The sequence below is a fragment of the Lissotriton vulgaris genome, chromosome 2_1 (assembly GCF_964263255.1).
Source record: "Lissotriton vulgaris chromosome 2_1, aLisVul1.2, whole genome shotgun sequence".
Lineage (NCBI taxonomy): Eukaryota > Metazoa > Chordata > Amphibia > Caudata > Salamandridae > Lissotriton > Lissotriton vulgaris.
In genome coordinates, this window is record NC_141687.1 from 1,795,786,567 (window position 1) to 1,795,799,927 (window position 13,361).

The 13,361-nt window shown below is 39.2% G+C and overlaps 1 protein-coding gene across 1 annotated transcript in view; it reads right to left on the bottom strand.

The window, feature by feature from the left end:
• Positions 1-13,361, bottom strand: part of SYT12 (synaptotagmin 12) — an 858,259-nt gene that overhangs the window by 161,355 nt on the left and 683,543 nt on the right. The window contains exons 6-7 of the mRNA XM_086957847.1: positions 10,567-10,687; positions 4,966-5,099 (exon numbers count right to left, since the gene is read on the bottom strand). Coding sequence (XP_086813973.1) covers positions 4,966-5,099; positions 10,567-10,687 — 255 coding nt within the window. The remainder of the gene's footprint in view (positions 1-4,965; positions 5,100-10,566; positions 10,688-13,361) is intronic.

Sequence of the window (13,361 nt, forward strand, 5' to 3'; positions counted from 1 at the left end):
GAAGATCCTTGTCTGGCAAACCAGGAGTATGAAAGTTGGATTTTGCACTCCCTTGAAACCATCCTCCCCCTTAAGAAATCATCGGCAAAACGATCCCACAAAACAGCACCATGGTATTCGGAAGCCCTTAGGGACAAAAAGCGCCACTGCCGAAGAGCAGAAAGAAAATGGCGCTCAAATTATTCCATGGAGGACAAAACCCGATATCGGGAAGAAATAAAAACATATAAAGAGGAGATAAAAACTGCCCAAACAGTATACTTCTCCAACAAAATCCTAGCCTCAAATTCCAAATCCAGGGAAATCTTCCAAACTCTGCAGAAACTGACTAAACCACCCCCCTCTAGTGTATACGAGGAGAAATCAGCCTCCCAATGCAACGACTTGGCAGAATTCTTCTCGGCCAAAGTAAACAAGATATACACTTCTTTCCCAATCAGTACTGCCTCTCCGACAGCTCAGGATAACAACAGGGGGTCAGACCTTGAGCTAGCCTCCTCAGCCACACTTGATCACTTCCCCTGCATGGACCTGGAAGTGGTTGAATCTATGGCTCGGAAAGTGAAATCCGGTTCACCAACCGACCCGGCCCCCCCAGAGACAATGTTACTTGCATCTCAGATAGTTCTACCCATCATCAAGAATCTCGTGAATGCATCCATTGACTCTGCCATTGTTTCTCCTGCCTGGAAACGGGCAATGGTTCGAGCACTAATAAAAAAGCCACATCTAGATCCTTCGGACTTCGCCAACTACCGTCCGATCTCACTACTCCCCTGGGTGAGCAAAATTGCGGAGAAGCACATCAATCTCCAACTGGTCAGCTATCTGGAAAACAATCAGCTGTTAGACCCTACCCAGACAGGGTTCAGGCCTAAGCACGGAACAGAGTCCGCCCTCCTTATGGTCGTCGAGGAGTCCAGGAAAATCCTTGATCAAGGAGGATCAGTAGCAGTGGTCCTCCTTGATCTTAGCGCGGCGTTTGACACGGTCAGTCATAACACCTTACTGAACCGCATATCAAACGTCGGCATCGTGGACAAAGCCTGGCTCTGGCTAAAATCTTTCCTAAGTAATAGGTCGTTCCAGGTGTTTGACGGACAAGCAGCCTCCTCTAGCATACCCCTGAAGTGTGGAGTCCCCCAGGGCTCCTCTCTAAGCCCTGCGCTTTTTAATATCTATATGAGGCCACTGGCTGAGGTAGTTCGTCCGTATGGATTTAAGATCATATCCTATGCGGACGACACACAGCTGGTGGTCTCCTTAGCGCAGGAAGCCCAACATTCTCCGTCAGGGGGTCTAACCAAATGTCTGGAGGAGGTGAAGTCCTGGATGACCCTGTCATCACTAAAGCTGAACGGGGACAAAACGGAGCTTATGCTCTTGGGCCCGGCCGACCCGACCCTCTTCAAGTCATTATGGCCCACCTGTCTAGGCTCCCCACCGGTTCCGAAAGATAACATCAAAAGCCTGGGGTATGGCTGGACAGGAATCTGCCTCTTAACACTCAGGCCACAAAGCTTTCCGCCACCTGCTTTGGACTTCTCCGGACACTGAAGAAGGTTCTTCCCTTGCTCCCAATGGAGGCAAAACAAACAGCCATACAGGGCATAATACAGTCACGCCTGGACTCGAACAACGCCCTTTATCTGGGAGCCCCAGAGTACACATTGAATAAATTACAGCTGGTACAGAACTGTGCGGCCCGTACCTTACTGCAAATTCCCCACAGAACCCCAGTCAGGGAGGCACTGACCAGCCTTCATTGGCTGCCAGTACGAAAAAGAGTCACCTTCAAAGCAATGTGTATTGCCCACCAGGCCTTTTGGGACTCGGGCCCCAAAATCATGCGTAGCCTAGTTAGCCAATAGCATCCAGGCAGAGACCTACGCTCTAGTCAGGCTTTCATGGCAACAGTCCCTAGAATTAAAAGGACTAGAGCAGGCGGAAGAATGTTCACCTTCAACGCCTCAAAAATCTGGAACTCCCTTCCCCTTCACCTGAGATCTAATCCTAACCTCGCCTCCTTCCGCAAGCAACTTAAAACACATCTGTTCAAATCCCCTTAATCAATTCAGCCCCCTTCCCCTCCTCCCAGTTCTGTCATCCTCACTACACCTCTATCTGGTTCCTTTTAGCGCTTTGACGCCCCAGGGCAGCAATCGCGCTGTATAAATTCATTTTCATTTTCATTCAGGTGCTTGGCTGACATCTTGTGATTTAGCCAGTAAGCAGGAGCAAATCTAGCGGAAAGTGGGACCCTGCATGCCAATCTCATGCCGGTGCCTGACAAGAATTGGGTGTGAGAACATGTCAAATGCTGCAGAGAGGTCCAGGGTAAAGGGGGTTGCAGTGTCTCTTCTTTCAACGATCATGCAGATGTTGTCTATGGTCGTGAGGAGTGCTGTTTGTGTACTCTGGTAAGCCTGAATCCAAACTGTGTGGCATTGAGCAGCTGGTGCTTGCTGAGGCGGTCAGTGAGCCATCTGTAGATTACTTTCTCTAAGACCTTTGATGGGTATGGTAGGGGGGAGACAAGTTTGTAGTTGGAACGCCTGCCTGGGTCGGCACATGTTTTCTTGAGCACAGGCATAAGAGTGGCATGCTTCCATGTGTCCAGGAGGCATTCACTGATTGGTAGTCCTTTGGTAAAAGTGTGATGGGAGCAAGCGTGTAATGGGGCCCCAAGTGGGTGGTGTACATGGTAGCAGCGGTATTATTGGTGGTGATAGAGTACCAGGAGGTCAGGATTTTGTTCTTCGGCAGTGATGGGAAGTTGAGTTGAGATGGTGACGGGGTCCAGTCGAGGATCGAAGTTGCTGTTTGAGGAAAGGATTTTGTTACAGAAGATTTTAGAAACCATGTTGCAAAGGTCTTGGTGATGGGAGGGATGGGAGGGATGTTGGTGGAGGTGGCAGGAGGCATAGTTAAATCTTTGATGGTGGCAAAGATTTCCTCACTGCTGTTAGTGCCAACATTTATAATATCTGCTGGTAGTAGAGTTTAAGAGCTGATATAACTATATGATGCATTATATGTGGAAAAACAGAATCGACTAAAGCCACTACAAAGGGCGTTCAACAATACTAGCATGTGATGAAAGGAGAAACTTATGCAGTATAATGATGGGATTCTTGTTTATATTTGACCTAATTGTAAGCAGAAGCCAGATTGAGCTTTGAATGCCTTCATGCTACTCCAAAAATGGCCAACATTTTACAAATATTACGCACACGACATGAGCCACCCTTATTTCTCTGTTTAAACTGAGAAGGTAAAGGCATATTCCTTGTTTGCCAATGCGTTTGCATGTGACTGCCAGCATGATTGCACAAAGAGGATTCAACAGGTTTTATTATTTGCAAAGTCTGTCAAGTTCTTTTTTGCGGTCATCGCAAATACTAAATGGGACACTCTGCAGCTTACGTTTTACTGGGACCACACCAACTTTGACATAGCTTCAATGAAGCCATTTATCTTTATTAGTTGTCCTAAAAATGTGACCAAAAACATTCTCTATCATTAAACCTGCTCTTTTGCTCCGGTCTCAATACCACTTCAAATAAATGGTGATCAAACCACCACAAAATATTTAAGCCCTTTTACTGCTACATAGATCTTCCCTTGAATTTTCCCTCCCTTAAACTCAAGTATGTCCTCAAAAAAAGAGTTACTCTATTTGTCTGCCTTCATGGGATAGAAGTACCATGTCAGGGGGTTCTGGTGATTTAGCTCTCCAGGTATTATCAAAACGTTAGTTAGTGAACATTGCATCTGCGTCAACCAATAAATGTAATGTCTTATCCTCAACCTTAATGTCTAAGTAGCAATATACTTTATTTTACTGATGTTACTCTATTCATCACCTGTTTAGTGCTTTGGAATACTTTGGCAAAATGACCCAACTTATTCCACAATCTTCATGTGGCATATCATCTTTCCTCTTTAACATATGCCTGGGACCCACATATAAAATACATTCTATGCTTCAAAATCTTTTTCCTATTGTTAACTTCAAATGTTACCCCCATTTTTATTTTTTAGGATGCACAGCACAAACAAAATAGATCTTCCAGATGTTGAGAAGTCTCTGTCTTTACAGTCTCTTCTAAAGATGGGTCCAACATAGACAAAATGTTTAGCTTGATACTTTTGACTGTGCAATGAAAGATACATTCTTCCCTTGCCAGCTGATCTGTAAAGTGTTCAAATTGACAATGAGTTTCAAAATTACTTGGCATAACATAAAAGTACGTTTCCAGTTTCTTAAATGTTGCTTTTTTCAAATCCTAGTGAAAGACGTAAAAGGCATTTATTTCTTTTAGGTCAAAAATTCAAAGCACCAATGTTACCAAGACATGTTGTGAATGCATAAAACCATTTTTTCCATACTGTTCAAATGGAAATCCAAGAACAGTAGTGGTGAATTTACAGATGACATGCTTAAATAAAAGGCTCAATAAAAAATCCACAACCACTTACTATATGTACAGTGTTCTAAAGCAACATTACATTCACAATTTGATTAATATGCTTGACCAGAGTTAATCTGCATTAAAATACTAAATAAATCACCCAATATAATGCAATGGTTAACCTGCAGTATTTAGTGACAAAATATCCTTGTATTCACAAGGCAAACCCTGGATGGAGTGATATCCCCACAAGGCAGCATTGTTGCATAACACTGAATCTGTGTGTGTACGCACACACACACAACCACACACATACACACACACACACACACACACACACACACATTTATATGTATATACAGCTATTGATCAATGATGTGGGTAGTGCCTGTACACTATTAAAATAAAAGCTGGGTACCACTGATCTGGTAGCCTCCATGAAATGCTCAATATTAGTGCATTGGACATCTTCCACTATGGGTACTAAGTAGATCCTTTTTTGTATAGCATGTTAAAAAATATTTGTTTTTTAAGAATGTAAAATGCTCACCTGCAGTACAATGGCAGGTACTGAAAAAATCATTGCTTCATTGAAAACTGGGTTTGTGTCATCTCTTTTCACCGCAGTTTTTTTCTTACTGATTTTTCTGTTGTCCTGGAGAAGATACACTTTGACAAATGGGTCTAAAAAAGGTATACAACATACAATTTAGATCAATCCTAAACTAAATACATTTGTTTTATTCAAAGCCACTGATGTGATCTGTAGATGTAGCATAATGAAATTGATTTAGGCCCATTCAATATCAACCTCATAAATAATGGAATCTCCAACTATCTGCCCCACATGCTTATTATATTCTTCGTATGGCTCATTTACTCTACAGTAACAAGTCGCTGAACATTTATCATAACATTTATATAATAAGAATTAGTCTTCTAACTCAGAGCTCTAGATACTTACAACATATTTTTAATTATTTGAATGCATATCAAACAAGTAGCATGCACAATATCAGTAATATAACATAGAAAAACATAAAACCTGAAAGCATTTCACACATAAAGGAGAAAGCTGTACACATATGATTTGTCAAACATTATTGTAAGCAAACATTCTTAATTGCTAAAATAATACCAATGTAATATTTGAATATGTACGCAGCATAACAAGTAAGGACAGCATTCTGCATAAAAAATGATTGTAGTATACAACATTTTAATGATTTTAAGAAGTATGAAAATTGATGCTAAACACTGCAGTGCTTGTCCTTAAAAAAAGTAATATGTGAGAAGCAAGGGAAAGAAATGTTCCTGCATAAAAGAACCATAAAGTTGAGTCTTGATAATCTTAATTGTTAGTGCTAGGAAGCAATATAGTTTGCAGTGCATGCTATGCTATTCAAATTACTACAGTATCATTGTCAATAATGTTAATATTATTGGCAATGTTTCAATTCCATTTTATTGCCATTTTGAAATAAATAAATTCAACATGTTTCTCTTCAACAAACACCAATACAATTATAGCTTCAAAACTTTGACCCAAAGTTCTCCATTGACCCTTTGCTCCACGACCACTCACACTTCAGTTGTATTTTACCTAGTGCCCTGACTCACTCCCTACACCTATCAGTAGGCTATCTGCCTCTAAGAACCAGTGGATTTGTCTAAGGGCTGTATATGAAACTGTAACTTGTTGGCCTGGTGTTCAAATGTCTACATAGAACTTTAAAAAAGCATATAATTTTTTCCAATATTTCTTTCTTGGTTATGTGTTTTTATCCTAAATTAAGAGACTGCACATGAGATGCATCTCAAATGAAACATTAAAAGTTAACTAACCATAAACAATAATATTGGGTTGTCTGTTTCCTAAATGTGTCAGTTTTCTAATATTCGCCTCACCTATGGGCACCTATCTATCACAGAGATCAGACCCACTTAATAATTGTGTGGTCTACATTGTCTATCATCATGTTTTGTTCCATTTCTATAAGTTCCAGCCCATGCTAAAGCTGCATCAATGAGGCATATAATTATATTTTGGAATTGGTGCCATTGAGTACCATTCTGTTAAACTCACATTCTTCCATTGTCATTAGTTGTTTCAGCATTCCTTACATTTCTGTCTTCATCCACTTTAATAATTCTGCCATTCAGGCCTTGACCTGAGGCACTTCATGGCATTTACAGATCACTATAATTAATCTTTAGCAAGTATCAATGCCATGGCAATTAACTTATTCTATACTGTCTTCTTCTTAAGAACAAGGTGCAGCAGCTGCATATAGTGGGTGATTCTCTGCCCTACTCATCAATGAGGTTTATATGTCGGTAACTCCAACACAGAAGTCCCCTGCAGTGCCATGCCATGTTGCCATGTGGTAAGATGTGACTTCTTTAGCCTTACATCTGGGTATATGTCTTGCGGGTGTGGCAAGAATCTATGCTGTTGATAGTTGAACTAACTATAATTAAAGCAGGCATTGTTCAAAACTCTTCAATATGAAGTGGTATTGTCTATCATGCTGAGGCTGTTATTTCTCTATCGTCCCAGACAATTTTGATTGTAATTCAGTTAACTGGGTTTCCAAGATGCTTAATGTTTATTTCTACCTTAGATTAATTGAATTGAAAGTTTAGATACTTTTTGTTGAGTTATTGAGTTTCTTATAGCAATGTTCACTTGAAGTTACAAGAAACATAGAGTAACACTCTATGGTAAATCTTATGGACCTTATCTTGAATAACAGGGTCAATGTATTAGTATATAGGAAATACTTTGTTTGAATGTTTTCACATTTTGTGGACATTCCTTTTCAGTAACTCTTTGTATAACTATTGATCATACATACTAAAGGCAGGTTTCAGCCTTGTTGATAATCACTGCCAAACCATTATGCTTCAGCCTAAATAAGAAACGTAAGCTAGTAACACCTAAACAACTGGCAAAAGGAGCTTTCTATCAACTGAAATCACTTTCAAATTGAAAGTCTTTCTAGCCCCCATTGGAAAAAAATCCCAATGAAGTCCATATTACTCTCCCATATTGACAATGGTATTGTTGTGTTTACTAGCTTCAACTAATAGGTCTACCACTTCTAAAGATTTTCCTACATGCCTCAGCTATACTTGTTTCTATCATATGCAAAATAATGACATAAAACACCAAGTCTATCATGCCTAAAGTGTTTTCTACACAGTTATAAAACAGCATTTCCATCATGACAAATATGCTCCACCCTTAAGTCTGGTGAAGCATGTTTTTGTACCAACGTCATGCATTTCATACTTTCAATCACCTGCTCTCTCCCTCTCCTAGTGACCCCCCGTGCTCTTCTTCCAGAACTTCGAATAATCTTGCATTCTAGGTCTAAAATGTCTACTAATCGAGCTTCCTTTCCTTCTTCCTCTGTATGTTCGGATTCTTTGACAACTTCTGCAGTAGATCCTAAAGATATAAAAATCTCTCTGTCTTCCTGTTACCTTCTTTTAACTTTCCAATCTGTTTCTGAGGTAGAGTTTATGGTTCTCTTCATACAGCTAAATGTAAAGCCTCCACCTCTGATTATTTTTCTTCACCACTTGTGAAATCTCTTTGCCCAGCCTCATGCTTATCTTGCTACTTTCCTTACTCTTATATTTTGGACCTTTCCATTCTCCTGTTAGGCCACTACTTTACTACCCATATTGAAGAAACCATATCTGGAACCTGATGATCTTTTTAATTTCCAAACCATCTCTTTCCTTCCATATCAAATTTGGCACCACGTCATTGTTTCTCAAGTATTCACCTTTTTACATGTTAAAAATCATTTTACCCAGCTCAATTTGGTTTTCGCCCTGGCTCCTCAATTGAAACAACGTTGCTCTCTGTCTCCAACTTTCTTTTATGTTCCCTACACAGCAATCTTTTCTCAATCTTTATTTTCTTAGATCTTTTTGCTGCTTTTGACACAGTAGGACAATCCATTCTAGCATTTTTTTTTCATTCCAGTGTACTACGGGTTCTGGCTTTAATTGGTTTTTCTCAGTCTCATGGAAAAATTCTCTTTCTAGTCCCTCTCCTTTTCACTTTGTTGTCACCAACGATTCATGCTGGACCCATTACTTCTTTGCCTCTAGATATCAATAATCAACATTATCAAGACCAGGGTTGAGTGGAGCTCACATCGTTTCACTCTTTGAAATTCCGCAGAGTTAAATAAAAACTCTGTAAGATTCCACAGAGGGCGGAAAATATGCATGCCACGATCCTCGCGCTGCATTTAACTTTTGTGCATGAGCAGCATTGAAAAATAAGCACGAACGTACGATGCAGTTCAATTTGCTGCTGCCTCTGTAGAAGTGTAGATTGGGAGAAAATCTAATTAATAGGCAGCCCTCTGGCTCTGACAGCTTGAGACTGCTCGCGTTAAAAAATAGCACTAGGGAACGCCAAATCTAGCTTGCCAGCTTGCATTTTTAGAGTAGTGCAGGAAAAAATGTCATGGCAGAATTTGGCCAAAACTCCGCATTACAACAGTAACTCGGAGTTGCCAAATTTTGCCAATTCTACAGGTGGAATTGAACATCCTGCCCACCCCTAATCAAGACTTAACTTGATGGTCCTTATATGCATGAAGATTAAATGAATATATGTACATTTGTGCCTTATCACCTATTCCCAGACTCCACCTCTTTAAAAAACATTGTAAAAGATTTCATACCTCATTAGATTAGCATATTTGTGCACAAAATAATAGCAATGCAATCTTGCTAGAATTTTTTTATCTCATTGACATTGATGACATTGAGGTGATTAGTGTGTGAGAATCAGGCATCAATGCCAGTTGGTGTGGATTTTTTAATTCGAGTTAGTTGGAAACAAAATATAAAAAAGCATTTGCAATGCAATCGGTCTCGCCTTTGGGACCTTATATGTATTTAGCTATGCAATCACATAAGCCTGGGTGCGGAAACATCTACTGTTCTTTAACATGGAGGGAAAGTAAGCACCAAACTGCATGACAAGCCATGTATGGGAACACATGAGGAGAAATATTGCCTTTCAGCAGGAAATGGTATAGTCCAAAGCTCTGTTTTTAATATAAAATCATGGCCTTTGGTGGTCATATCACTGAAAATACAAGATTTGAAAATAATATTATTGTCTATGGGTGCTCGTGGAAGACAATTTCTATGGCCTGGAATCTAGAGAATGCTAAAGTGATTCTGGAATTTTACTGACCTCTGCTGGTCGTTTTCTATCAAGAAAGTTAAATAGAGGCAGTTGCCAAAAAATTCAAAAAATAAAGTCCCTCAGCAGAAAGCAATTCTGGTATTTTACTGAGCTCTGCTGGTCGTTTTTTATCAAGACAGTTGAATAGAAAAAAGTCCCTAAGCAGAAGCAGACATGTCCTAGGGCTGATCTTCAGTGCCCACAAAGTACATAAACATATAAGTATCTAATAAGGATATACTAAAGTATATACAAAAGGTCTCAAATGCTCGACCTAAAAAGTATGTTTGGAAAAACGATTGGGGTTGAGTTGGCAAATATGTCTTAAGCATGGAAACAATGAACGTTTTGGCTTTGATTAAACCCATGCCTCCAAGGGGAAGGCTTCATCGGGTTCAAACCCTGGTTATAAGACATAAGATCCCACATATGACAAGGGCAGCAATCACAAATGCATGTCATCCTGTTTGAGACTTGGCAGCAGGGAGGATGGGTTATTCACATAAACCCTCACCACTGTGTTGAGATATGCAGTGTTCTACAGATTACAAGTGTTAACTCTGACAAGGCCATCTCAAGCCTTCTATCTTTCCGAGATCGATAAATTTAGTAACTTTAATTTGGATAGTGGTCACATCTGCATTTCAAGGCACTTTGAAATGGCAGAAGTGCTATTTAGAAAACAAACTAATATTATTGTGAAGTACTTGATACAATGTTTCTTGCGGATTAGTTGAAATAGCAGTTTTAATCTGACATTGAGTAAAGGATTGCAACAAAGAAATCTTGTAATCGAAAAAACTTTCAGCCCTCCCACTTCCAGCACACACACCACTTGCACACACATTGACAGCACTTTATCAAGATTTTTTTTTTTACCAATTCCATTGATGGATGGATGTTGAATACAAAGTTCTCCATGCTTACCCGCAGTTGTCTTTCCATTCGTCCAAACTAAGTTTTTCGCTTTCACCACAACTACTGTTAGTCGCTCTGCAGTTGGTAAGTAACTAAGTGACAGCAGTATCTCTCCCACTGAGTCAACAGCCTGTGACAATAAGACATTAGTGCATGCAGTTAAAATAACTCTGTAGAAATATCTTGCATTGGTTGTTTGCAGTGTAACAATATAGTGATTATACCATGATCAAATATGCTTCTCAAGAATGTCTGGTGTACTGTTATTAAGCAATAGGATGCTCTGAGTTGTATGCCCTTAAAGTAAGCTAGATTTATTAATAGGTGCACACAAGTAGATTTGCTTCTTGCCAGTAATCAACATATATGTAATCTTAAAACTACAGGCACCACCATAGCCACTGATGAAGTACACAAAGGGAAGGATACTTCTTCACAAGCCAAAAATGTGAATCTAGTATCTCTGCAAATATAAGTGAAATATGTCATGACAATCATGAGGTTAATGGCAAATTTTACCTTCTCGGTTTCATTAAATTATCTAATTTGTGTCGAGAGTGCACTGAAAAACAAATATATTGAGCCATTTCTTTTGCAATGGGTTAGTAAAATAAGCAAATTGAAAGAAGACACTCTTACTTTTAAATATATTGCTATGCATTTCAGTAGGGTTCACCCCCAAAACAGCCAAATGTAAATGATTTCATATGTGACTGCCAATCATCTGCACCTTGAAATGATGTTTACAACGCTACAGAATGGTCCTCTGCAAACAGATCATACCACTTGGATGCTTTGCGTTTAAGCATTCAATATTCCATCCAAGAAGCTAACAAACAATGGTTTGGAGTAGAGCATAAGACTGGATTGTTAAAGATCCTTCACATGTGCAACCAATTAAATAACAAAAGAGATATACAGTACACTACACTGTTTTATTGGAAATTATAAAAAGGGACATGGCAATACGACTGATATAGGCATATATGATGGGGAAGTAAATGTTAGCGATGGATAAAAAATACCAGGTGTTAACATCACATTTTTAAATGTTAAACTGTTAAACTATACATATTTTATACCACTAAGAGGCAGTTGCATTGGAAGATGGAGAAGGATTCCATGTGCCACTTTGCCCTTCGTTATATGTAGGAATAATTAATATCTCAACATCCTGTCCAGCTTTGCAATAGTTCTGAATCAATATCTTTTGTGACCAGTGAAGATGAATCTCATTTAACATTACTGGATATTACAGGAAGCTTGATTTGCAAGGTCTGATATTTGTCATGGCTCTTCTAACTCGTATAGAGGTTGCTAGAAAATGCGCTAAGGAACTACCACTGAATCTTCAGCCTTTAAAACATGAACTGTTATGTTTATTTTTTTGAGAAGACAATTCATGCTGCCAGTTTTAAAGAGAAGACATTCATAAAGATGCAGCTACCATATCAATCTTTCATTTTTGAATATATGAAATGTATGAGGAGATGGAACATGTGATGCACATATTTCTGTTCCCAGGCTGAATTTTTTTAAGATAGTTTTACTCTTACCTTGATGTACAGAAAGGAGTGAAATGTAGGTACACAGTTCATTGGGGGGGGGGGGCGGTGCATCAGGTTGGATTTTACTATTATAAATCGAGGCTCTGCAGTATATTTAATATTAATGTTTTACTAACAGCAAGAATTGTATGATCCGTAAACTAAATATTTATAAGTATGTCAACATATCTGTGTTTGTTTTGCATATATTTGGCACACTGATAAATGTAGTTGTATATAGAAATAATATAAAATAAAAATAATATGATATTCATTCTACAGCAATTTTTTATAAATTTTGAAAGCAGAAAAACCCTCGACATTCCCAAGAATTGTGTCTGTGTAAAGAAGGAATTTAAACACTTTAGCTAAATTAAATTGAAGGAAAATTAGGAAATCCCTGCTCAATCCACAACGGTTAACTGACAGATAATCCTATACATACTCATCACAAGTCTTGTTTGGTGTTATAATGCTTGAAAAATGTAAGGAAAATTCAGAAGAAAACTCCAACAAATTTATGATCATGAGATGCGTAGTTCTCAACATAAATGTGTTGGAATATCAGTTTTTAGTTTAAATAAATAAATCAATGAATGAATAGACTGTACAATTTAAACATATTAGGGATCAGTTGGGCCTTGATAGATGGTCCATTGCTCTGCTGGGAGAGGACTGATAGAGGCAATGGCCTCCACAACACTGGTGCAGGACCGTCCACCATCCCTAGAAATCCCATCTTTTTAATCATCCCTGCCTGCCAGGGGCCGCTGTGCTGCGACGTGGTGTTCCACTTGGTGAAAGAGCTACCAGCTCAGAGGTTTACCTTAGCTGAGCTAGTGAAGGCTCCGATGGGGTGAATGTAACTCTTCTCCAACTATAAATAGAGCATAGAGACCTATCAAGGACTGCACATTGGGAAGGCTTACTGAGTCCCCTTCTTGATTGCCCAATGGAAAGGGTGACTCCCCTAATAGCCATGGTCCAACCCTGCACAGATTAATATATGTAAAAGTTGATATATTTCCTTACAAGGGTTCCAGTTAGCAGCCCCAGTCCCAGAACACAACTAGGCAAAGGTATCCAGAAGGAGATGGAAGCAGAAAGTTTCAACTGCAAAGAGCAAAAATCAGGGACAATAATTATAACAAAAGTGTGATACACATGACATAAAATAAGGGAATGAATGTGTCGCGACACATCTTTCATTTGGAAATGGCTTCTTACATATGGTACTGACATTACAGAAATAGACTC